This window comes from Ovis canadensis, chromosome 2 (genome assembly GCF_042477335.2).
Source record: "Ovis canadensis isolate MfBH-ARS-UI-01 breed Bighorn chromosome 2, ARS-UI_OviCan_v2, whole genome shotgun sequence".
Classification (NCBI taxonomy): Eukaryota; Metazoa; Chordata; class Mammalia; order Artiodactyla; family Bovidae; genus Ovis; species Ovis canadensis.
The window spans coordinates 209,794,368-209,821,506 of record NC_091246.1 but is presented as its reverse complement, the minus strand read 5'-3'; the positions used below and the strand labels follow the sequence as shown (position 1 = coordinate 209,821,506).

The 27,139-nt window shown below is 43.2% G+C and overlaps 1 protein-coding gene across 2 annotated transcripts in view; it reads right to left on the bottom strand.

Annotated features, from left to right (window-relative positions):
- KIAA2012 (KIAA2012 ortholog) overlaps window positions 1–27,139 on the bottom strand; it is a 133,141-nt gene that overhangs the window by 68,254 nt on the left and 37,748 nt on the right. Inside the window, exons 11-13 of one of the 2 annotated variants that reach the window (XM_069577997.1) lie at window positions 26,563–26,673; window positions 16,226–16,294; window positions 7,092–7,168 (exon numbers count right to left, since the gene is read on the bottom strand). In XM_069577997.1, the coding sequence (XP_069434098.1) occupies window positions 7,092–7,168; window positions 16,226–16,294; window positions 26,563–26,673 (257 nt within the window). The remainder of the gene's footprint in view (window positions 1–7,091; window positions 7,169–16,225; window positions 16,295–26,562; window positions 26,674–27,139) is intronic. The other variant, XM_069577998.1, reaches the window with a different exon arrangement.

The window sequence follows — 27,139 nt, the reverse complement described above, 5'->3', positions numbered from 1 at the left end:
ACTCTCAAGAGTCTTCTCCAACTCTACAGTTCAAAAGCATCAATTCTTTGGCACTCAGCTTTCTTCACAGTCCAACTCTCACATCCATACATGACCACTGGGAAATGGCAACCCACTCTAGTATTCTTGTCTGGAAAACTCCATGCACAGCAGAGCTGGGTGGGCTACAGTCCATGGGGTTGCAAAGAGCTGGATATGACTAAGCATGAATGAATGCAGGCATGATAGGTAAATGGAGGTTTGTTATACTGTTCTCTACTTTTCCCTGCATTTGAAATTTTCCATAATAAAAATAAAAAAGAAAATCAGACGCATATTGAGTCTGGTCAGGCTAGTAGCCAACATATCAATAAATACAGAATTACTGGAATAAATAATAGCTGCAGTGATAATTCAACAAACAAAAGCCTCAGTTTGGTAATTAAAAACAAATCCCTCTCAGTAAATTATCCTTACATTGTCAACAGAGTTTTTGGGCTGACAAAGTAATCCTGTGAGTAAGACTGAACTAGAAGATGAAGTTCGCTTAGATTAAAAAAAACAAAAAACACAAAACCCTTTGAATCAAGTTTCCTAACCAAAGCCATTTACAAAGCCAGGGAGAACGAAAGCAGGAAGAAAAAGAGAGGGGCTGGCTGGGGTGGGGAGGAAGAGCACGGAGCTCCGGAAATGCTGTGCCATGCCATCAGAAATGAGAAACAGAAGGTGAGCAGTAAAGTGTGCTTTTCTGGATGGGGAGATACAGATGGTTAATTCTCCCAGGCATTCCTGCTAGGTCCAATCTCACTTCTCAGCCTCAAAAAGACTCTAAGAAGTATGCCTAGTGACATCTCCAATGTGCACAGGACCAAAAGTTTTCAGAGCATGAAATGCCAAATCATGGCAACCAACAGCAGGAAGTATTCTGAGATGGTGTGAGTTATTAGAGAAATGGGAGCTGAACTTCCATATCATTTCCTTGGAAATAAAACAAGTGCAACCTGGGACTTCCCTGGTGGTCCAGTGGCTAAGACTCAGTGCCTCCAGTGGTAGGGGCCTGGGTTTGATCCCTGGTTGGGGAACTAGATCCCACACACTACAACTAAAAGAATTTGCATGCTGTCACTAAAGATCCTGCATGCCACAATGAAAGATGGAAGATCCTGAATGCTGCAACTAAGACCTGGTACAGCCAAAGCCAAATAAAATACATCAATAAGTATTAAAAACCCTGCAATCTCTGAATCCTATTTAGAGGCTTTTCCCATCTAGGACATGGACCTTAATGTCAGTAAGAGATTTATTTGTCAATTTTTCTTTTTTTGAGGCGGTAGCATATGCCAAGAACTGTCCTAAACATGTGAGATGCTATGGTGAGTAGAGCAGAATACAAAAATAAAAGTCTGTCTTTAAAGAGTAGTAGCTTGTTCTCTAAGACGACAGCTAAAAAGCTCAACAAAAGGCAGGCTATGGTTCAGAAGGACACTGAAACAAAAGGTTACCTTTGTACCCTTGCACAAAAACTTAGTGTGTCTACAGGTGTTCTTTTTTTCTCCTGAAAGAGGAAGGCTGAAAGGGGATATGAACACCATCTGTGAAACCACCAAGGAAGCAGATGGGGTAAACATAGGTTTATTCAACCTAAATCCTTTAGTGCACTAGAATTACAGGCTGCTCTTTGAAATCAGAAAGAGGTAAATTTAGGACACACAAGATCAAATATGAATTTATACTGTCGTACGTTCGTGAAATCTGAACTCAAGAATACAGTATAGGTGGAAATAGAAGTGGCTTTGTGAAATGGGAAAAAGAGACATAATTCTTGTTTAACAGGATTTTTAGGATACTACCAAAGTTCTAATCCCCACAAAGCAACACAACAAAACCCAAGATAAAGCAAGTGAGAAAGGATGTTTGCTCTCCCTAACAAAGGGAGAGAACAGACAATGTCAAAACTGGTGAGATGGTTTCTTTCTTATTTTAAACAGAGACACAGTGATTCTTGGAGAATCTAATAAAGTTTGAGCTTGTACTCTGATACTCTTTTACTGACAACCTTTCTGCCCTGACAACTCCATAAATCAGTGGGCTCAGGGCCTGTCTAGATCCCAGCTTAAAAAGATGGATCTGGATGATTAGAGTTTGATACTTTGAGATCCAGACCTTTCAGAAAAATAGGTGAATTTCGTTGCCTCCCCAAAGTCTAGGATCAGAGGGATAAAATGCTGACAAGAGCTTGAGATTCTTAAGAGGAGAATTTTGATGGTCCTATCTAATAATCTAATGAAAACCTAATTAATGTTAAATAACTACAACTAACAGTAGTTAATAATGGCACTACAGTGTTGACCCTTGTTTCACTTGCTGTATATTTGCTGTTTACTGTGACTCCTGATCATTTTAAGCTAGGCTTGAAAAAAACCAGCTCTGCTCATAGTCGCACCTTTCCTCCTTATAGCAAGAATTTTGAAAAAATAGAAAAGAAAGAAAAAAAAAACCAGGAAGATAAAATAAAAATTAAAAAACCCAACATATTCCTAATTTCAAACAAGTATGACTGTGCTCTTTTGCATGTGTTATTTGCAAGTCTTTATAGATATGGTAATTTTTAAAATATAGTTGCAGTCATAGTTGACATCACTTTGATTTCCACTTTTAAAATGAAATTGGTAGTTCTCAACGTGGAGTCGGGGCTGTGGTGTAATTTTCACCTTACGTGGGGCCATTTGGCAAAGACTGGAGATACTGTCACTGATGATGGGTTGTCCTACTGACACCTAGTGGGTGGAGGCTAGTGGTGTTGCTCAACGTCCTACGATGCCCAGGAAAGTGCCCCACAACAAAGACTATCCGGCTCAAAGTGCTGAAGTTGAGAAACCCTGTGTTAAACCTTTTGTACTAAATCACATTTCTAGGATGAACAAGCATCATTTTTTTTAATGTCGAATTAAACCCCTTACAATTAATTGAATCGTTTCTCTGATTGTTTCCAGTTTTTCTCTAGGACATCCTCACTCGATTCCCGCCCCCCCCCCGCCCCCGCTGAATTATTTCCTTAGGATAAGTCCCCAAAAGTCAGAAATACTGAATCAATGGGTATGAATATTTTTCATGTTATACAAGTTATACTGCCATTTTTCCTTACAAATGGTTTGAATCAAATTACAACCCACCAGAAGTGTATAAGTGTACCAGTTTTGCCAAAAACTCAACAGTACCGCGTGTTATCATTAAAAAAAGGTGAGAGGAGGCACATATCTCCGATATAAAATTGCACCTCCAGTTTGCCTCAATTCGAATTTAAATTGCTACTCAGAAATGAATATTGTTTCCATATATGTTTTCTATTACTATCATTTTTGATATGAATTATTTATGTCTTTTGCTTATTTTTCTAATTGGTTTTGTTTTCTTATTTTTAAAAAAGCCTTACTTATTTTTTTTTGGCTGCTTTGAGTCTCAGACTTTCCGGAGCTACTCTCTAGTTGCGGTTCTCTCTCGGGCTTCTCTTATTGCGGCAGCGTCTCTTGTCCGGAGCGCAGGCCCTAGGACATTCAGGCTTCAGTAGCCGGGGCTCACAGGCTTATATGCTCTGCGGCATGCGGGATCTTCTGGGACCAGGGATTGAAACTGTGTCCCCTGCATTGGCAGGCAGATTCTTAACCAACAGACTCCCAGAGAAGCCCAATGTTTTTCTTTTAAAATTGAATGTGATCTTTACCAAGCATAGATAGTAATACTGTTGTAGTTACTGCAATTTTAAGTATTTTTCTTACTTTTTAAAGAAAGTTTTACTTTCTCCCCTCTCAAGATAGATATGTTAACCCTTCCTTATAGAGTTTCAAGTTACACGTTTAATAATCTTTTTAGGTTCTGCTCACCTCACTCAACCTTTGGCCTCTTACATAGAGAGGCCCTGGGGAAGAGGAAAATCTCTAGTGATTGAGGTGAGCCACCGAGGTAAGAGCAGTGCTTCGTTTCTGATGGTATCCCAGGAACTAATTTCCCTTAATCAAATGAAATGCCTTAGGAGGAGCCACAAGGCAGAAAGGAAAATACATGGGAAGACGAATACCAAATTCTGTGAGGAGTTTGAAGGACCTGCATTAAAAAAAAGGGCACCATACCTTTAGGACTTCAGAACTGGAAATGTTCCACATGCAGCTATTAATATGCAAAAAATGCCTTCATAAATACTTGATTCTGTTCACAGTGGGGAAGCAGCTCATTTGAAAGAGGAAATAGGAGCTTGGAGTTGAAACAGGCCTGCTTGTCTCCTTTTTCTTTTCTTCATTTCTCATCTCCCAATTTCCTCTTGTAGGTTTGTTTCTTCCCCACTAAACCCCCTCGTTCAGCTCCTAGGAAGTTGTTGATGTCGGTTGCTACTCTTCTCTATTTATGGATTTACCGCCTAGGCCAGGTGCGAAAGAGGTGCCTCAGGAGCGAGCCCACGGTCTGCCATCCTGTGTGCTAGAGGCAAGAGCTCTCTGCCTCTTTCTTATCCTCATAGCGTCCACCGCCTCTTCGGAAACGCACAGCGGAGGTTTTAAAATCCAACCACTAGGGGGTACCAGAGGCAGCATCCAGAACTGGGTAAATCCAGGAACCCAGGCATGTCCTGCAAAGCGCTGTCTGTCTGTCTTTCTCACCCACCCGTCAGAAATTTTTTTCCAAATCGAGGTGTGTGACTTCTCATTTAAAGCACGGTGATGCCAAAAGATTCCACCTTTGGGTTTTTCCCTCCTCCTCTCAGCACACTGATAAAAAAGTAAAAGTATCTTATGTGACTGAACTCCTAATATGGTCAGATCCCAGTGGTGGGAGGGGGCGGGGTAGGGGGCGGGAGTCGGGGGTGGGAGTGGGGATTCATGGAGAGGAAAGAAGAGCACAAACGGCTGGCGCTGATAAAGATCAATTTTGTGTGATATCCTAGCCTGCTTCAGAGAGGGAAGGCGACAGTGGAAGGAATCTACCATGTTTGTCAGTGGCCCATCAAGGTTCATAACTGAAATCCGCTGGGCAGAAATTTGTTTCTAAATCCTTTCCAGATGCTTTATAGTAAACATGAAATTAGCCATTTACATGGAGTAGGTTGAGGAAGTAGTTAAAGTTGAAGTCAGTGATTAATCTAATAAAGAGCCATTAGCCTCAAGAAGTAAGGGGGTGAGGAAGGCATGGAAGGCACCTCCCCCTCTCAGACCTTACCCCCATTTTCTCTGGATTTGGAGGCTGGTGAGACTACCTAGGCTGAGCACTGAAGAATTGATGCTTTTGAACTGTGGTGTTGGAGAAGACTCTTGGGAGTCCCTTGAACCGCAAGGAGATCCAACCAGTACATACTGAAGGAGATCAGCCCTGGGATTTCTTTGGAAGGAATGATGCTGAAGCTGAAACTCCAGTACTTTGGCCACCTCATGAGAGGAGTTGACTCATTGGAAAAGCCTCTGATGCTGGGAGGGATTGGGGGCAGGAGGAGAAGGGGATGACAGAGGATGAGATGGCTGGATGGCATCATCAACTTGATGGACGTGAGTTTGAGTGAACTCCGGGAGATGGTGATGGACAGGGAGGCCTGGCGTGCTGCAGTTCATAGGGTCACAAAGAGCCGGACACGACTGAGCGACTGAACTGAACTGAACTGAGACTGCCTAGACATTTCCTTGATGGCTTTCCTTTCTGGTATTACTTCTCAAGGAAGCAAGACTACTGCAACTTGAACAATCCAACAGGTTCTGGTGGGAACAATTCCCATCCTTTCACAAAGCAGGGATGCGGGCAGGTCTCAGAGTGAGTGGGTTTGCCAGAGCCTCACAGGGGAAACCCAGGATTAGAGTTGAAGACCCTGGGTCTGGTGTTCCTCTTTCTGGATGCAAGGTTAATAATTCAGTCTAGGATTTAATTTGACATAGCTGAGCCACTCTTATTGCAGGTGATATGAGGTCTCCTGGAATATAACGATGGGGCTGTGTGAATTTGGAGTACATGAGGTGTTTGCAAGGCCTCTGGAATTGTGGAATTATTGAAATACAGCATATTTTCCTCAGTCACAGCCTCTCTTGAAGAAGAAAACCTTTCACATTCCATATAAAGGGTAGCTTCAAAACAGGCATATTAAAAAAAAATGCAAATGTTGGTTGTGTGGCTCCTCAGTAGCAGGAAGGGTTGACTCGGTTGTGTTTCAGCTCAGGGGAGGCCTGACCCAGGCCTGGGGTCCTAACAGTGAGAGTTCAGGTCTTTCCTCAGAACCAACTAGGCACACACAGGGAAACAAAGCTACTTTTATTTTTACTGTTTTTTAATGAGTGTGAGGGAGGAGGAGAAAGCCAGGAAGTTGGAGATAAGGGAGAAATAGAGGCCATGTTGGTTCATCTCTCAACCACCAGCACCGCCCCCCCCAACCGTCCCCTCCCCCGCCCCTCCCCCGCCCCTCCCCCCCACCGCCTCTCCCCCACCACCCCCTCCTCCCCAGCTGCTGTCACTCAGCAGGGAGAGCCCTGGGCTGTGCTGCATCTGCTGAGACCCACAGAGCTCTAGGAAATACCCTGAGTTGTCTCTCTAGAGTGAATCTCAAGGCAGTGCCAGCTTCAAATCTTTAATTTTAAGGAACCAATTTATAAATATTTGTGAACATATGTCCTCGAATCACTAATAAGTATTCTTAATCCACCCAGATAAAGCATTTTTCTCCTTTCTTCACAGTCTCCTTGCATTTTTTTCTTGGTTGCTATTTTTTTCTCATTCTCAGGAATGAGAATTAGAGTAGGAAAAAAACGGGCCCATTGGCACAAAGTCTTAGTCCCCACTGCCTCCATGGAGGATGCCTTTCTGTGTTTTCCTGTTCCCTTTTGACTTTGCAGAAGTCAGGGAAAGGCCTATTCAGCTATTCGCGCTTATGAAGAGCCAGACAAAACAGTCCAAGTTGAGTTAAGACATTCCAAGTCTATGAGTTAAGGAACCTCTGTGATTTTATAGTCTACTTGTCTCATTTAACTGATGAAGCAAATGAGGCCCAGAGAGGTGAAGAATCTCACCCAGGGTCACACAGCAAGCAGGGACAAGAAGCTCAAAGTCCCGACTCCCACTCACTTGCTCATGAAGAATCAATACTGTACCTGATTCTCGGGCTTTTGAGTCAAAGGTGAGGTCTCATTAAGATTCATATGAAGATCTGTTCTGGACTCAGTGTTTACTATGATGAAAATCAGAGGGAAAAGGGTCAAGGTTGTCAGATATAGGTCTCATGAAATTTTATATATAACATACACCTACACACCTAGTTCATATGTGTAAGACTATAAACACACACATGCTTATGGCATTCGTATTTACTTACCAAATAACACATGTAACCTCTATAGGCACAGTCTAAACGCTCCATTTAATAAAGTGTTATAGACCTTATATTCAAATTTCTATTTTTCTTGTTTTGGTTGCTCTTTAAAAGAACAAAAGTAAATTCTTTGTGCTACTAAAATTCAGATAAAGCTGAAATTAAAAAGGAAATATTGATGGAAAAAATCTGCTGATACTGTTGAATATAAATTTTGTATGATCCTACTTCACTGAAGTAGGAAAATGCTTCTGCAACCTTCCAGATAGAGAGATCAGAGCCTTCCCTTTTCCTCATTATGTGGAGGGGCAATAGGAGAGGTGGAAACACAAGCAAACAAAGGCAAAGGTCAAAACGGGGCTGGTGGGAAGGGACTAACAGAAATCTTGCCGCTCACCCAGAAGCAGGCACATACGGACAACCACATGGAGCTGGCATGTAACCTTCACGACTCTCCTCCATGGTTGTGCTGTCATACTCTCTGTAGGTGTGGACGCTGAGGCTCAAAAGATAAAGTAATCCACCCAAGGGTGTGCAACTAGTGAGGTTTTGAGTAAGGATTTGAGTCCAAGACTGCCAGACTCAAACTTCATGCTGCTAGAGGATAGGATTTATTTTGTTTTTCCTTTTTTCCCCTAAGAAAGTAAATTTCATGTCTGTAAAGGAATGTTTATTTGAGGAACAGATTCAGCTAAGTGCATGGCTCCTCTGAAAAGGATTTTAGTCTCTGGTACTGGACTAGCGTCCAGCACAAGCTTCTTTACATACTTGCTAGTCCTAAGTAGTTCTGTGACGAGTCTGGCCACATGCAATTCTGCATCTTTGCTTCTTTGACCTGAAGCCTCTACTCTTTCTTTGTGGGCTGACTCCGTTTCCCTTTTCTGTTGTTTCTCAGCTGTTCTATCTTGCTGGAAAATGGCTTCTGCACAGACTGAAAACATTTGTTATTTGAGATAACTAGGGAAACCGAGGCCCAGAGAGTGATTTCATGTGATTGGCTCAAGGCCATACCTTGAAAGAGCGCGGGACCAGAACTTGAACCCAGACCTCCTGACTTAGTATCTCCTACTTTTCCCCTCCACCTCATGCCTCCTCCTGTTAGCCTCACTTGATCTTGCCACATCACAGCTGTTTGGCCCTGATCCATCCTCTGGACAAATCCAGCCCAACAAAATTGCGTTGCGATGAGGTTCACTTGACCGTGGCTTGGAAGGAACCATGAGTCTCTTAGAAAAGAAACTTATAAATACTAATGCATAAGGAAAGTTCTTGCAACACCAGGAGAATGAATCAGTCAGCCAGAGTTCAAGAAATGTAAACACGTTTTTAGATAGGAGACTGAAAAATTGCTTAAGACTTCTCCATCTCTTGGGTCAAGACCCTGGTAATTTACTGAGGTCCAAGCTGTCGAGGAGACACAACTCAAATTGCATTCCTGGGAGATAGAGCAATGGGGGTGGTAACACTTCCTCTCTGAACCATGTGGCGGGACCTGCGGGATCTGCGGGATCTTATCAAGCTGAAGAAACTGACTAACCCATCAACCATCGCAGGCAACTGGCTGTGAATACAGGCACAGTTCTATCCCATTATTCCTGAGCTGGTGTGTACATTCACAGACCACAGACTACACAACTTCCAGACCTGCCTGAAACTGGGAGCCCAGAGTCTTTTCGTGGTGACCATTTCTGCCACTAAAGAGAGAAACAAAAAACACATTCCTTCGCCTGCTGCCCACCATTGGGCCCAAGTAGATTTTCAAATGCTAGCATTAATCTAGCGGCAGGCTTTTAGCAAGGAGATAGCATTCCTGCCAGATAATCAGGCAATTTCAGAGATGACCCTTACTAGGTGGGGTCTCATGCTAAACCTCCTCTGCTTTCTTCAAATCATGGGATCCTTCAGCAAGCACTCAAAACTTGAAAAGCAGCAAAGAGCATCTGATACTAGCATGCAGTATAGGTGGCTTAAAATTTCCCTCAATTTTGAGAGTAGAATGGAAATATATACTGTACGCTACCATAGGTAAAACAGATGAAAGTGAGTGAAAGTTTTAGTTGCTCAGTTATGTCCGACTCTTTGCAACCTTATCAAAGATAGCCTGCCAGGCTTCTCTGTGGGGATGGTCTATGAAAGCATACTGGGTTGCCGTGCCCTCCTCCAGGGGATCCTCCCAACCCAGGGATCCAACTCACGTCTCTTATGTTTACTGTATTGGAAGGTGGGTTCTTTACTGGGAAGCCCTGGACATGTGCATACCTATGCCTGATTCATGTTGATGTATGGCAGAAACCAACATCATATTGTAAAGCAAGTATCCTTCAATTACAAATAAAAATATATTAAAAATTTCCTGCAATTTCAACCTATGTTATTGTTGTTGCTGTTCAATCTATGTTGCTGCTGCTAAGTTGCTTCAGTCGTGTCCCACTCTGTGTGACCCCATAGACGGCAGCCCACCAGGCTCCTCCGTCCCTGGGATTTTCCAGGCAAGAACACTGGAGTGGGTTGCCACTGCCTTCTCAACCTATGTTGGCCATGTTTAATTCCCAAGTTGTTGTTTATTGTTTTAAATAAAAATGAAACATGGCTATATTTATTCTGATTGTTTCAGAATACTTATTTCTCTTGGTATAGGATGCTCATCTGATATCAAGAGACTGAAAGTCACCTTATCAGGCAGAGTGGGCCACCTGATTCCTTCCCAGTTGTGTGTCAGTTCTTGTGAGAGAATGTCAGACCTGCAGGCTCCAAAGGGGTCAAACGCTTGGTGGGTACAAGGGCAGGAGCTATCAAAAGTGCTGGCGGGAGCCTTTTAAATTATGCATAGCGTCTTTTTCCACCATGCTGTTCCTGAGGCGAGTACCCTTTGACCGCTAATGTTCACTCATGGAACTGCCCCTATAACTTGCAGTGGTTCGTCGTTGAGGGGATGTATCCAATGCCAAACAGATCTCAGAAAGTACTTTTGCCTTCCCACAGCTTTGCATGTGGACTTGCAGCAGAAACCAGTGGGAGGAGGCTTAAAAGTCAGCCTTCGTACCTTCATGGTTTTGTGTTTTTGGTCAAAAATGGAAAATGCAAAGGCAAATTCCAGATTGTTAAAAAACATTCTTTCCAGTATAAACGAAACCATAAAAGGAAGGATAATACTGGCCCCTTTACATAGCCCTGCTGACCTTTCCTTAAGAATAGTATCTAAAAATACTTTATTTTATATGATATGACTCAAGATGCCTATGACCTGTAGAGCTTTTGTTGTGTTATAATAAATCTTGAACCTGTTTGTTTAATGCAGGAGATCAAGACCCAAGATGGCCTTTTGGTATTGTCATTATCAAATTCTTGGAACAAGATTTAAGGTCTTGTTTACGCTACACATTTTCACTTTAAATCTTCCTGGATGAGGAGGAGGATGAGATGGGCATATCAAACAGTTGTTTAAGACCTGTTAAAGTCTCCAGCCTAAAGACATACCCCAGGGAGCTCTATTAAAGGAGCCAAGTAGACAGATCTAGAAGATATGAGTCAGTCTGGGTTTAAATATGGAAATGTCTAGTTAAATGCAAGGACATTATTTTTCTTCCAATTTGAAATAACTTCTTTTACTTACTTATATCTTCTTAGACCAAGGCTAACTCAGTCTCAAGAGTCTAGCTTTGGGAATACTAACTTCTCTCAAAAGTTCATAAATTACTTTTTATGGAGAGGTCCAAAGGTGCGTGGCAGTTTACCAAGCCCCAGATGGAAGGCAAATTGAAATTCAAGTTGTGTAGCAATAAAATATCAACTGCACTAGAAATCCTCCAATTGACATACATCATATGACTAATAAGGATACTTGTGGTAGAAGATGGCATGCAAGAAGGGAATTCAGAGAAAAGGCTGAAGGTGGAGCTACACACAGAGCGGCCAATCAGTTCTGTTCAATATTCTGCAGAAAATACTGTCCTTGGACACTTGCTCTCAAGCAAGTGTAGATGTCTGGTCTTACCCTGCTCAATCCATTGTCTGCATAGTTGGGAGAGCCATTTCTCTAAAATAAAAACCTGGTTATGTCACTTTGTGTGTAAACAGGATCTCACAGCCTTTAGGATAAATTTCTCAGTTGCTACCTATGAGCCTTCCTGATCTGCTCCTGTCTATCCCACCAGCTGCATTTCTCACCACTTCCTCTCTTAAATGTACCCTGAGGTCCAGGCACTACAAGCTACTTACGTTTCTCCCATGCCACCATGCTTTCTCACCTTCTTGTGGTCCCTTTTCCTGGAGCATTCTTTCATCTTTGATATGGCTAGTTCCTATCTATATCCTTAGAAACTCAGCCTTCTTAACCCCCAGGTGGAGCTAGCATGTACTCCCTCATGTGCTCTCAGCACACTCCACTAGTCTGGATGACTTTAAGGCATGGACTTTATCTCTCAACTCTTATGCCCAGCACATTATTTGGCATTAGTAGAGGGTCTATTAGTGTTTGTTGGATGAATGAATGAGCAATCTTTATGTGTCCTATAAAATAGATGCACTAATTCTTTCCATTGGACATATTCTGATGCTGGTGTCTTCATTAATTTTCAAATGAGGGATTTCTAGGAATGAAGATGACTGGAAATGTAAATCCTCAGGCCATAGGGAGATGTGTGAAAGAAGCAAGAGAGAAACCAGGAGGAAAAAAATCCTTAAGAAAACCTCATGCTTCTTTATCATCTTTTTAATGAGAAGGTAACACAAATGTCTGGAGAGTGATGAAATAGAAAACAGTATTTATGGATTACTAGTTAATAAAAGTTATCATTTTTTTATCACTCTGACAGGACAAAACTTAATATTCTTAACTTTATTATAGCCGATACACACACACACACACACACACATACACACAGACATCTTGAAATCCATACCAGCCTTAAAGTGCATTGTGCTAAGCATGACTTCACTGCTTGAGCAAGCCCCTGATCCCTCATGCATGTCATACACTTAATGGACAGTGGATCCTGCTCCTATAGAAAGGACACTTCCTGAGCATTCCAAGAATCCTTAAATTTGTGAATGCTCCTAGTGTGTATCACATCCCCAGTAAAACTAAACTAAAAATGAAGAAAGAGGGGGAGCTCTTCAGACTCTTAATGAGTTGATAGATATATAGGGTTTGAATGATTTATAAAACTATTATTTGGCAGAGAATCATCAAATTGTTAGACCACTTCACTTTCTCTTAATCCCATTACCAGTCACAGCAGTTGGTATACTTTTTAGGGCCGTTAAAAAAAAAATCAAGAACTTACTTCCTGGTGGTATAGTGGATAAAAGAATTCACCTGCCAATGTAGGGCACACAGGTTCGATTCTTTGTCTCAGAAGATTTCATATGCCCTGGAGCAACTAAGCCCATGTGCCATAATTACTGAGCCTGTGCTCTAGAGCCTGAGAATCCCAACTAAAGCCTACGTGCTACAACTACTGAAGCCTAGAATATGTGCTTGGCAACAAAAGAAGCCACTCAGTGAGAAGCCTGTGTACCACCGTGAAGAGTAATCCCAGCTCATCGCAACTAGAGAAAGCCTGTGGGCAGCAACGAAGACCCAATACAGCCCCATACAAGCAAACAATGTTCTTCTTTAAAAAAAAAATTAACTTTCCAAGAGCTCCTGCAGATGTTACAATGAATATAGACCACAAGGCTGAGATTGCTTTAGCGTACTCACTAGCTTCTGTCTCCTAGCCTGGCCATATCTATAATTTGACTTCTTACCTCTGTAAAATGATAGATTGTATGTGTCCTTGACTTCTGAAGTCATTTGCAAATAGTCAAAACTGTCCTTCAAGTACACAAATACCTGAAGTCTGTCATCTATATAATTTTTAAAAATCTTATCATTTTTATCTGAAAATATTCCTTGGGGCGGAGATCTAGATGGCAGAAAAGAAGGACATGGAGCTTACCTTCTCCCACAAACACATCAAAACTACATCTATATGTGGAACAATTATCATAAAAACTATTCCTTAAAACCAAATGGACAACAAAACAAAAAGTTGTTAAAGCTCTATAGATTCCAATAAATAGATGTTTTAAATTGCTCTTTAAACTCAATCCCAGCGGGTATCTGGTATATTCAGAGTAGCGTTACATCCCTTTCCTTAAAAACAAATGGGCAGTGTTAGGCTTAAAGAGATGTAAGAATTTTTTGTTAAGGTCTTTGAGCAAATCGAGGGAACAAATAAGTTGCCTCTATTCTAAGCCCCAAAGCAGGTACTCTGTGCTTCTATGGGTAGGCCCATCGGAATGGGAGTTGTCATTTAATAGGGATAGACTTTCAGTTTTGCAAGATAAAAAGCGTTCTGGAGACTGGTTACACAACAATGTGAATCTACTGAACACTACTGAACTGTACACTTAAAAATTGTTAAGATGGCAAATTTTATTTCATGTGTATTTTGCCACAGTTAAACAAATGTCAGGGGACAGAAGGAGATGAGGAATTATGCTCCAGGCAAAGGGAACGGTGTGTTCAAAAGCTTGGAAATGAGAAAGAGATTTGCATTAGCCTAAGGTCTTTCAGTTACTAGCAATAGAGAAGAGAAGGAATTAAAAGTTTTCTTTCCTTCCTCTGGATACAAAGCTTGCCATGGGGCTGTTCTGAAATAGCTCAGGTTTGTCTTTGGCACTTTACCATTTCCCTTCCTATACTTTTCTTTTTGAATCTCTTCTTCCATTTAGCTAATATTTTCCTATTCATCCAAGCCCTCCAATGTACCACAACTACCAGGAATGTTTCAACTCTTAAAGCTCCACTTATTCCCAAATTCTCCAACCTTGTTTCCATCTCATCAGAATTTTTAGTCCCTCAGGGCAGCTGTTCTTACCAGGTTGTGAGAGGACAGTTACCTGATTAAACACATTTTTACTAAAGTGTGAATGACTGTTAGCTTCTCAGAAGTATCAACCTTTCAAGAGACTACTTCAGAATTCGAAGTGAATCTATTATTAGTGAGATTTTAACAGTAGTATGAAGTGAAACTGTACCATTTTCAGCCTTATTAGGAAGAATATTTTTGATCTGGAGAGCTACCCTGTAAACAGGCTTATCTGGCTTGATAATCTATCTTGGGAGTTTGGTTCTTCCAAACTGTTCTGACTTTGTTTCAACTTCTTTCCATATCTCTAAAAGTTGTAAATCATTTTTGGTGTTATCCACAAAAAAGTGTCTGATGCTGAGTAACGGTCATTGAAAGGTGAAAAGGATGTGCAACAGAAATCATTTATTAGTGTGAGTCATTATTAAGTCAGGAACTTCCTAAACTCTTGTATGTTAGGTGGAAACATACCTGTCTATTCTATTTTACATTTTATTTAAGTATAGTTGATTTACAATGTTGTGTTAATTTCCACCTTACAATAAAGTGATTGTATATGTGTGTTTATATATATATACATACACAATATTCTTTTGTATTGCGGTTTCTCATAGATTATACAGGGTTTCTCCCTGTGCTATACAGTAGGACCTTGTTGTTTATTCACTCTCTATACAATAGCTTCCCTCTGCTGATCCCAAACTCCCAATCCTTCTTTCCCACCCCTGCTCCCCCTTGGCAAGCACAAGTCTGTTCTCTGTACCTGTAAGTCTGGGAAACATGCCTGTTTAGATTGACGTCACCACTAACCATGCATAGTCTTAAAAATACAGGTTCCTATGGTTCAGATTCCAGCTTCACCAGTTAGGTGTATGACCTTGGGCTAGTCACTTCACCTCTCTGAGCCACCTTGTCTTAGATGAAAAGTGAGGACAATGTTGGAATTTACCTCTTATCATTGCTCTGAGGATGAAGTGGTCTAATGAATGTGAAACATTCATCACAGTGTTCGGCGTGTGGAAGATAGACAGCCATGGTAGTTATCATCTTCATCGTCCTCATCTTGCCCTGGAGGGCTCCTGAAGAGCTGCTTTGGCCCAATTCCAGCCCAGCAAGTGAGAATGAACAGAACTGGCCCTGGCACTCTTCCCACCATGATCAGGATGTCCCCCCAAGGAGAATGGCGAGAGGACTAATGCCGGGCTCTCTGGTGTTCCTCTGCTTACTTATTTTGACATTGGCAAGCATGTGACAGTGCTTTTCTCCTTCAAATTTTGCCGTCTCTAGCAAAACCAGTGCCCTCCACCCATCTGGCTCCAGCCCTCTGTCTGTGGCCTCGCTTCCTGTTGCTATAGCAGGTCTCTCATGCAGGATTCATCCCTGCCTGTCCCAAAATAAGCAGTGAGGAAGACCACACACATTTCTCTATTAATCAAAGACTATTTTTAGGAGTGAGAGAAAAATCTTTACATAATCATCCTTCCCCCTAGTTTGAAGCAGAAGCAGCAGTCGCAGCAGCTGGAAGATGAGCTTCAAAGTCAGACCTACACCCCCAGTTTTTGCTTATTTCTCCATGGGGGAAACGAAATCGAAAAGGAAGCATGGAAGAGGCAGAACTGACCTCACTCCTGCATTTAGAACACAAGCCGGAGAACCTTTTCCGGATAGTTTTTTAGTTTGTGGATGTGAAATTTGAACCGTGCCCAACCCTGGGAGGCTATACTCACCTTGTTATAACGTGAACTGTGCAGCGTTTGGTCTGCGAAACCTACAGGACATGTGTGCAAATTCTCCTTTGGGAGCCAGCTCAGCACAGGCATTTGGTCTGACTTTTCTTCTCCCCTAATATTTACACTCAGACCACAGCACCAAGACTGCCCATGAGTAACTCTAGAGGATGCTGTATTTCTCAGACTTTCTATGAAAGGAATATTATTTCCTACTTACTGCTATATTTGAGGAGAAACTGTGTGCTTCTGGAGGCCTGGGTATGAAATAAAATGTATATGAGTGCAATAACACAGAGGAGTAGAAGTGACTCTTTAGGGGAAAATCTTACCTTTTAGTAGATGTTGAATACTAGATTCCTCCTCTCTGTGGCCGGCATTTGAACTGACAGATTCATAGGCTGAAAAACAATAAGGGTTTTACCTAAGTCTATGAAAAAAATCTTGCAAAAAAGCTATTTTCCTTACCCCAAGACAGGGGAAAATACAGTGGGATGGCTTGATGTCTAGGTCTCCTAATGAATTAAATAGTTTTGAAAACCCTTAGATGCCATCACTGAGGGAAGGCTGATCTAGGATTTAAAAAGCATGGAAGAAATAATAATATTTTTATTTGAGGTGTTGGGGGTGAAACGCTGTAGGTACTGTGACGTGTAAATTCGGAGAGGCGAACCTGCAACAGAACAAGAACATGAAACAGTTAACTCCTGACACACGCTGTGAGGAGATGCCCAGATCTGAACAGCAGATGTGCCGTGGGGGCCCCAGTGCAGACAGCGATGGGGGCATGACAGACAGGCGTGAGGAGCCCCCGCCTCCAGCTGTAGCCAAATTCAAGGGTTGGACCAGGGAGACAGGAGGGCTTCTAGCCCATCTGATCCCAGCCAGAAAGACAAGACAGGCTTTTGTACAGCCCTGATGAATTTTTTTTTGCAATCTCTTCAGAGTCACTCTGGATGAGAAATATTCTCCTAGCTGCCCTTGTCAGTCAAAATGAAAGCTAGTTAAAACAATGGCTGAAGAGGGTTAGGATAACTGGCCAGAGAAAGGCAGTTAGGGCAGAGGTAACGGATAGCAAGGAGATCAGCTGAGTGGATCGGAAACGGGTCTTTTAATGAGAAGTGTGTGTGTGTGTCTCTTTGTCAGAGAGACAAAGGTGTGAGATAACAGAAAGATAGAAACAGGGAGGAAGAAGGTCATAGAGAATCAAACACATCTGAAAGAGATTTTGAGACCTATCTAACTCCCCCGCCCCCACTCATTTCCCTATACATATTTGTATTTATATGCTTCATCATCTCATTACTGATAATACATATACCAGAGACACTGCCAGAAGAGAATGTTTGGTTTTGCTGATTTGCTAAACCATGGTGGGGCTTGGAAAAGCCTGCTCCTTGGCGCTTTCCCACCCCGTCATTGCACGCATGCAGCCACAAGCATGCACATATCCTAGGCTGAGCAGGGCAACTTGGGATTCTGAGAGGCAACACTGGAGAGAGAAAAAGCCATAATTAGTGTTAATTGTTGACCCTACAGTTCAAGAATAGATGCTCTGGAGAATGGGAAATGAGAACAAACATTAATTATTGAGTAGGGACCTTGGAGACAGGCACGCTGGATTAAAAGGAGAGAGATAAATTGCATAATGAATGTTAATTTTCCCTCAAAGAATTGAGTGGTCGGTGGTTGGAAGGGAAAAAGAGGCTAAAACAATCATGAAAGAGAAAGCTCAATGTGTGTCAGGGTGAGAGGGTGCAGGAGGGTTATACAAACACTCTCCATCACGGCTTGCCCCTTCCTCACTCACAGCTCCAGGGAATCTGTGATCAGGGCTTTCCTTAGAACTCTTGTTATTTACCACAGTCTTCTGTAGGGATGCTCAACCAGTTCCCCAAGAGCACACACGCCTCAAAACAGCCACGGTGCATGACAAGTGGAGAGGCAGTTTATTTTTACTGTGGAATTTATTTTTTATGTGTGTTGGTGGGAGTTTGACTTTAAATCAAGGAAGCTGTGGGAACTGAGGGCCACACGGGAAAGGACTGTGGTCTGTGTGTGCCCCCGTGGGGAGACTCGGGCTCCAAGGTCTTGATTTTTGTTTTACCTTAATTATAGCACACAAGATGCATGTGCATCCCCCCCAAGCCCAAAGTAATCCTTTTAACTGAAAGTGAAAACAGAACATGGTAGTTTGAGTAGATAATTGGAGATGAGGATGTGCTAAGTCGCTTCAGTCGTGTCTGACTCTTTATAACCCCATGGACTTGTTTCTCACTAGGTGTCTCTGTCCAAGGGGATTCTCCAGGCAAGAGTACTGGCGTGGGTTGCCATGCCCTCCTCCAGGGGCTCTTCCCAACCTGGGGATCAAATCCAAGTCTTTGAAGTCTCCTGAATTAGCAGGCAGGTATTTTACCACTAGTGCCACCTGGGAGATGAGAATTGTAGCCAATTTTGTGAAGAGACTCTACACACAGGCTTGTCACTGGCTGCTCAGATTCAATGTGCCAGTGACCCTCCCCATATGCGGCTGGTGGCCCTGAGGGGCCACGTCTGCTATGTCTGCCCATTGCCTGCCATCCACGCCCCTGGCAGCTGCTGTCTGGATGGCTCTGTAGTCGTCTGAGCACTTGGCTTTTTCTCCTGCCTGCTGCTGGCACCCCTGTTCCTGACATCCCTCCTCAGGCATCTGTAGTTTCTTGTTGCCTAAAAAGCAGCATTTCAGCTCTTTTCTGGTGCACAAGGCCTTCCCTGGCCTGGTCTTGGCCTACCTTTCAGCCTCATATCCCTGCGTGAACCCCCTACCCCTGCCCCACAGAGCCTTCTTACAGGCCACTCATCATTTCCCGCATGGACTCTGCTTTCCTATCTCTTTGGTTCATGCTGGTCCCTCACTGGGTCATGTCTTTCTTCTTTGTTTATCTACTTCTACCAGTTTCTTAAAGGTCAGTGCAAATGGGAATTCCTCTGCAAAAATCCTTTCTCATCCCCCAGGTTAGAATCCATCACACCTTCCACCAAGGCCCCTGCATTCTGTTGTTTAGGCCTCTGTTACAATGCTCACCTCATTCTGCCTTGTGGGAGAGTCAGTTGCGTGTGAATCTGTTTTCATGTGGGCTGCGAGGTCTTTGAAGGCAGCAGCCACAAGGCCTGGTGCTGAGCCCTGGGCAGTGGGAAGAGAAGAGCACCGTTTCTGGAGCAGATGGGCCTAGGAACAATTATGCTGAGCTGTTCCCCAGGGGTGATTAATGTGCACAAGGGGGTTAACCTTGTCTTTCAGTTTCCTCACCTGTGATGTGAATGAAAATACTCCCTTCATCGGATTATTGGGATGATGGAATGAGATGACATAGATGCCTGAGGATGTCTGCTCTTGGTATTAACATCCTTTTCCATCCCTTGAACATGGTAGGCATCCTGTCCATTGATAGAGGAGTCAGGCACAATGTAATGTGTCTTTTCTGTTTTAGGTCCAATGACATTTTATATTGAAATTTTACTTAATATTTTACAAGATGTACTGTATGTATGATCTGGTTTGGTTATCACAAAGCAAAGCAAACTAGGATGGTGGGTATTGTCATAGTTGCATTATATTAGGGAAGGTAGTGAACTGCTGTAGGCTCCCCAGGTGGCACAGTGGTAAAGAATCTGCCTGCCAATGCAGGAGATGCAAGAGATGTTTGTTCGATCCCTGGTTGGGAAGATCCCTGGGAGGAGCAAATGGCAACCCACTCCAGTATGCTTGCCTGGGAAATTCCATGGATGGATGAGCCTGGCGGGCTACAGTCCATGGGGTTGCAAAGACTAGGACATGACTGAGCACACATGCAAGCTGCTATAACAAAGAGGTTCAACAAGATAAACATTTTTTTTGTTTCAGATAAGAGTCCTGAGGGAGGTGGGTAGACTGGGGTGGCACTGTTCCACGAAGTTATCTGGGCATTGTGGTTCCTTATATCTTTTGGCTTCATCATCCCCTAGAGCACTGCCCTTTTCCACATGTTTGAAGTTCCTTCACCACTACAACCAAGTCCAAGGGGAAAGAAGAGGAAGAAGAGGAGGAAGAGAAGGAGGAGGGCAGTGGTTTCTTTTTAAGGAGATGACCCAGAATTGTACACATTACTTCTGTTCACATTTCATCGCCACACCTGTCATACCTGGCTGCAAAGGAGGCTGGGAAATGTAATTTCTAACTAGGCAGCCATGTGTTCAATTAAACTTCATGGTGAAAGTGAAGTGAATTCACTCAGTCGTGTCCAACTCTACCAGGCTCCTCTGTCCATGGAATTTTCCAGGCAAGGGTGTTGGAGTGGGTTGCCATTTCCTTCTCCAGGGAATCTTCCCAACCCAGGGATCGAACCTGGGTCTCCCACATTGCAGGCAGATGTTTTACTGTCTGAGCCACCAGGGAAGCCAACTTCATGGTAGGAGATTCTAAAAATAATAGGAATAATGGAAAAATATATATTGGGGAACAGGTAAAATCTTTGCTACTCATGGTTTTAATCAATATTTATGGATAGTGTTCTGGGAGTACCTACGGTTTTCTCTGGTGTATTCAGAAGTAGATGTGGGGGAGATATCTACAGGAATTTTAAATCTCAGAGGAGAATGAAGAAAAAGAGTGAAAAAGATAAAAAAGTGAGGGAATGCCTGGCGAGAGACCCAGGTAGTGAGAATCAGCAGAACCTAAGATAGTAGCAGTCGGTGTGGGCTTTGATGGTCAGGTGAGGTGGTGTAATGAAGACGGGACTTCACCTAGTCCTTAAAGCCTAGAAACTAGAGGCAATAAGTTTTAAGGAGAAGACCTTTGGCCTAAGTTGTTGCAGGAAGATCTTGGCTTGAACCTTAGATTTGTCACATAGAATCTGTGCGACTTTGAGCAAGTCGCCATAGCTCTCTGGGCCTCCGTTTCCCTTCCATAAAATGAGTTTTCAACTGTGGTCTCATAGTTCTAGTGACTCTGCACAGACCCCACAGCCAGGAATCATTTAGGAGGGAAAGAATTAGCTGGGCTCTGAAGAAGTTGTGGGGGTGGGCGCACAGTCAGGCCATCCTCACTTTAACCAGGCAGCCCTGCTTCTACCTGTTTTCTCTATAGGTATCCCCAGAAAAATCTGTTTGATAAAATGCATCCCTACTTACACGCTGATGAACGTAATGCCTACATTCCCTCTCAACCCTAAGGTTCTATGAAAAACTGGGAGGGGAGTAGAATTTACAGCCTCGCAGGCCCTGAAAGAAACATATAAGTACATATGCAAAAAATAAAGAGGAATTAAGTATTCTTCAACACTTCATATTGAATTTCTTCTTAAAAAAAGAGAATTTCCAGCAGATTCAGAAAGAACTGTTATTTTTAATATTTTTCTTCTCCGGAAGGCATAAAGTGGTGATAATATCACATTTTCAGCCAAATACAAGGGAGGGGAGTCTTTGTACTTAGAGAAAGCATGAGAGGTTTCTGTCAAAGGAGAGGAGACCGCCCAGTGGTTTTCAGTGGCTCTCTGCAGGTGGCCAGCAGAGCACCGTCCAGCGTGGGCTGCTGAGGCTGCACTGGGTTCACTGCGGTGAGGCAAGGAACTCCGCTTCTCTCTGAAGTCCTAACAAACCCAGTGATCACTGCCCTGTGGTCCATGGGACAGACCCAAATTAGCCTCACACCCGGCCTCCCGGGAACTGCCCATGATTTCTGCAAGGGGAGGAGAGTATATGGGTCAGGACTCAGTAGAGAACAGAAACCACCAGGTATTTTAAGAGGAAACGAAGCTGCTACAGAAAACTTGGTGTTTCCAAAGTTGCTGCAGCAGCTGCCTCTTGATACCAAGTCTTCACCAGCTGGCTTGCTGGCAGTAAGTAGCCAAAGTGCCTCTGCCTCATTTCTGCCCTTCAAGCCTCATGCAAGTGCATCTATCTGGCAGAACCTAATTTGCCTGGAGAATCCCAGGGACTGGGGGAGCCTGGTGGGCTGCCATCTATGGGGTTGCACGGAATTGGACACGACTGAAGCGACTTAGCAGCAGCAGCAGCAATTTGCATTCAGGGCTTCCCTGGTGGCTCAGATGGTAAAGAATCAGCCTGAAATGTGGGAGACCTGTGTGACCCCTGGGTCAGGAAGATTCCCTGCAGAAGAGAATGGCAACCCACTCCAGTATTCTTGCCTGGAGAATTCCAGGGACAGAGGAGCCTGGTGAGCTACATTCCATGGAGCTGCAAAGATTCAGACATGACTGAGCGACTAATACACACACACAATTTGCATTCAGCCTCCCTCACTGCAAAGGTTATCTGGGAAACGTGGTTTTCAGTCTGCCAGCCTCCGGAGTATAGGAGGGTGCCCTGGAAGGAACTGTTGGGTGCCAAATAACCACATCCAACCATGTTTTCCTTTATTTCAACATCTGAGATCTGCTAAATCCACCAACATGATTGCTTATTAACAAACACTGACTGGGCAAAAGGGCCTTATCACCACCCAGGTTTCCTCCACCTTCCTTTTTACATGGAGATGGAAGGATTGTGGATTCAGAACTGAGGTTTGGGAAATGAAAACAAGAACAATCATGAATTACTGAATAGCTGATATCCTGCTTTAGGATTTAGACAACAGAACTCCTTTATGGAGGGAGTCTCCTTGGGAAATGGGGTTATTTACTAACATATAGCATTATACCTGGAAAGAACCTTAGAAATCATCAGTTTAGCATTTTCCAAAGTGTGTTCCAAAAACTAGTTAGATGTGCATGACGCTTTACTCAAACAAGAAAGAATTCAATGGTCAAATAAATTTGGGAAACACTGCATATTCTCCTCTTGAGGAGCCATAACCCATATTAACATAGTAGAGGCTCCTGCAGGGAGGAATCTGCTTCACTTTGGCCCACTGGTTTCCAACTTATTTAGTCTCAGAATTTTTTTTTAAAAACAGAATGCCTGCTAACCTTCTGAGGACTTGAATTTCTATGGGACATACACTGGGAGAACTGGATTGAATTCCAGTTCCTCTTTTTCCATACAGAGAAGCTGAGTGCCAAAGCAGTGAATTCATTTGCAATGATCACAGAAATCAGGGTGATAGAGCTGCGGATAAAACCCAAGACTGTGGACATTTAGTCCAGAGTTCTTTCTTCTTCTTCATGCTGTCTCATCTAATGGACTTCTCCACTTTCAAGTCTCCAGGCATTTTTGCTAAAGCAATAGCTGCTAAGAGATAGGCTACTCAGGGAAAAGAACATTTTGTCAAATATCCCACCCATGTGGAAGGATCCTTTTATCCATGAGTCCCTACAACCAACCTTATAACAAAGGACAAATGGGGAGAACACAGAGAAAGTCAACCACTTTGCATATGTTTGCCTTCAAATAATCAGTGTTTTGAGAGAAACTGGGATATTCTTGGACCCTTCTTTCTGTTTACCAAATTGCAGACCATCAGGACATGGCACCAGTATATAATCTATTATGAAAACAAATTATCCCCAAATCTAGTGACTTACTATATTTAGTGATATAGTAAGCCTTTATTATATCTCACACAGTTGCTATGAGAATCTAGGAAACTCTTAGGCTGTGATTCTGGTACAGTCTCTTGTGAGGCTTCAGTACAGTATCAACCAGGGGTACAGTCATCTGGAAGTTTCACTGGGGCATGACCATCTCCTCTCATGTGTAGCTCATGTCTCAGAAGTCACACACCATCACTTCAGTTTATCAGAAATGAGACTCTATGTCCAGCCCACACTCAAAGGGAGGAAAATTGGACTCCCCTTTTTGAAGAAACAAGTGTCAAAGAATTTGGAGACATATTTTCAAACCACCACACCAAGAAAGAGCTGCAAGAGAGAAAGATGCTAATTAAATGGCCAAAAACCAAGACATGATTTGGGGGTGAAAATCCATTTAGGACAAAAGAAAGTGTTAACTGAAAACTCTGAAAGAAATGAAGAATTTTACATTTGCATGGGGCTTGGAGTCCCATACTGAATCATGGGCACAGAGATCATTGAACTTCTTGCAATAAAGAACTCAATTAAAGATCTTCTGAAAGAAAACTTCTATTGCTGCCATTGTGACTACGGGAATAAATGAAGGACTTGAATCAAGGATAAGCAACTTGAAGTGAATATCCAATGTTTTGACTTGTATCCTTCCAAGTTAAAATTTCCTTTCTTAAGCCTTTGAATTTTCTCAGTGTAGCAATATCTCAACATGACCAAGAGGGTCAAATTCCAGCTCAAGTCTTCACATCTTTTTTTTCCTTCTTCTGAAGGTTTATACTCATTTCCCTATGCTATCTGAAAGCAAGATATCATGATCTAATTGCTTAAGAATTTATTTCCAAATAGATGTTGACAGAGTCTGAAAGTTTCAGAAAGATCAGACAGATCATATTCCCACTTTTACCCAAGGTTTTTTTTTTTTTTTTTAATTAAAAAACAACAACTATGATCTCCAAAAACTTTGTGGCACCTGGGGTATTGCGTCAATCAACATGCATTTCTTGGACATATGATAAAGATAAGTTCTCTAGGACTCTTCTAATGTATTTGGGAGCTCAAAGGAAAAACAGATGTAGATAAATGCAGTAATCAAAAAAGTGGGGTTGAGAGAGAGAAATGGACTGAGGCTACACTGGGGCAGTTCAGTGAGTTGAGGAGGATTTATTTAGGACAATATCCCAGAAATGATGAGCCTTCCTCTGGAACTTAAAATAATTCTAAATATTTGAGGGCAGTTTAGGCAAGGCTGGGAGATAAGAGAAGGGAGACTGAATGTTTGAGTCATTGGACAGATGAGAAAAGGGTGGGCCTGAATACAGTGGGAGGTGAGATTGGAAGAGCAGGATGGGGATGGTGATCAAGATGAATTTGAATAAACAGCTGCAAAGAATTTGGTGTGGTTGGAGGAAATCCTTTGCAGGAATTGAAATTTTTTTTCCAGTATACTGCTTTTCAAAATAAAACAACAAGGCTTTCCCATTAGCAGAGACTCTTAGAGAGCTGGACCTGTTCTACGGGCGCTTGTGGGAAACGTGGGTTTAAGGGTTTCGTCCACCACCCTGGGCCCCAGCCAGTCACCATCAAGACTGCAGGCCCACCAGCCTGCAGTATATGGAGGATGGGATAGAGAGAGGCCAGCGACTGACTGACGGACTGATGGTTCATTTGTTCATTAGCTAGCTAGCTCACAGTGGATGTCTCTAGGTTTGAGAGGCAAGTAGGATTAAATAACACTGTTCATGGGAGTAGGACGAGTTAGTAGATTTTTTTTTTTTCCTTATGCGAGACGGTTATTGCTCAGAGCAAGTCTCGATTTATTCAGCATAGATTTCATTTCTCTCTCTCGTTCTTTCTTTCTTTTGTGTGGTAATCATTGAAAGATTTTTTCAGTAAACATTTGCTGTGACCCTGTGACACTGGTGTCAGGGACTGCGCTAAGTGCCAGGGACACCAAAATGACTGAAACAGGATATTGACAATGTGATAACACACTTCAATATGTAACTTGAAGATGTCCCCTTTTGCTTCTGGCTTTTGCTTTGCCCGAAGGAGGGCTACTTCTCTTGGAAGAGAGTGGACAAATGTGCAGCAGATGAACAGAATCGCGTTTGCGTTCCAGCTGTTGTACCAGCTGGGTGGCACTGACGCTGGCCTCCACCTGTCTAACTCCTGCTTCCTTTAGTTCAGAACCAAGTTATTTTTATGCTTATATCATGGGACAGACTAAGTCGTGATGGAAGTTCTTCAATGCTGAATTTGGAACGAATGCATTCCTGTTTCTAGAAATCCATGTATTAATACTAAGTGGCTACTTCCACAGCAACAGACACAACACATAACATGAAGTAATAATCAAGAGCTGCAGGTGGCAGAGTCCATCCCTTTATTTCAATGGGATGAGGGGCCTTGGACACAAGGAAGGACTGGACCCAAAGTCGTCTGAAAATACAGAGGACCAGCCAGGGTTACTCAAATCTCCTGCCTCTGAGTCCGTGCTCTTTTTATTGAGGCAGTCATGACATCACCCAGGAAACAAGTGCAGATTTTAATCTTCCTCATTAAGAGGCCTGATGGCTGTACGACTCATGCATACACATCATCAGGGATCCTGGGTGGTTGACACTCATCACCCTCTGACTTCAATTTTTTTTTTTCCCCTTTGCAAGATGGTTATTGCTCAGAGCCAACATCCCTTTTCCAAAAAGTGAACATTGCCAGAAGGGTTTTTGGAAACTGCCTTGGTATCTGTCAGGAGCCAGATGATTTGCAGCAGTGAACCAATGCTCATAACAAGGAGACCTGATTGGATTACCAATTAGCCACCTCCACCTCTGGAGGGTGGTTGGAAAGAAGAGGAAAGATGGTGTTTAGTTTGGGCAAATACCAAGAGGGCTTTATCATCCTCATCCAGGCATCAGCACAGCACATTAGGCCTCCTCCGAGCCATTCCACAGGAACGTCTCTCTCCTGATGCAAGAGCGAACTTGTTGTGCAAACATTGGGTTATTGTGTCTGAACTACAGAAGCACCTCTGTGTCAGCGAGAGGAGAGAAACTGGCTGACTTGCGTCTGTTTTTAATGATGTCTCTGCTGCTGGGAAGTTTTGGAAGCTGCAGGTAGAATCTTCCCCCAAGGAAACAGGGCTGACCTGGGCTGTCTCATCTTACCTTCCCCTGACGGAAGCTCCTGGGTGTGGGTGGGCCCTGGGAGGGACAGACAGACATTTTCTCCACCTGGACCTTGCAAGAAGTGTCCCGGCGTAGGGTCTCCGGATCTTTCTTGAAAATAAGCACAGGCACCAGCAGTGAGTGTCAGCACTGGAGCAGGGGAGGGAGGCCGAATGCGGCCTGCTCTCCCAAGCGGGGAGCTGCTGGTGGCTATGCTCAGGAGCTTGCCAGGGTGCAGAGCCGCCCCCTCTCTCCTGGGGTTCTCCAGAGCTGCGCCATGTTTGGGCCCCATTGTCTAAAGTCAGTGTGGGATGAATGGGGTGGGGCTGCCACTTCACTTCTAGACCGTGAAGGTCTAGAAAAGAGGGGGTCCTCTGGTTTCAGGCATCACTGCAGGGACAAGGTGAGGCTGGTGGGGGCATCTTCTGTGAAGGAAATGGAGCCCCATCCTTCAAGCATCTATGCAGCCCAGACCCTCGGTGCAGGTATCAGAGATTCCAGCCTCTGCTTCCTGCTCTGCCATGTGCCTTTGTGTCCTACTCGGCAGCATAGCTGTGCCCTGACGGTCAAATGCTGC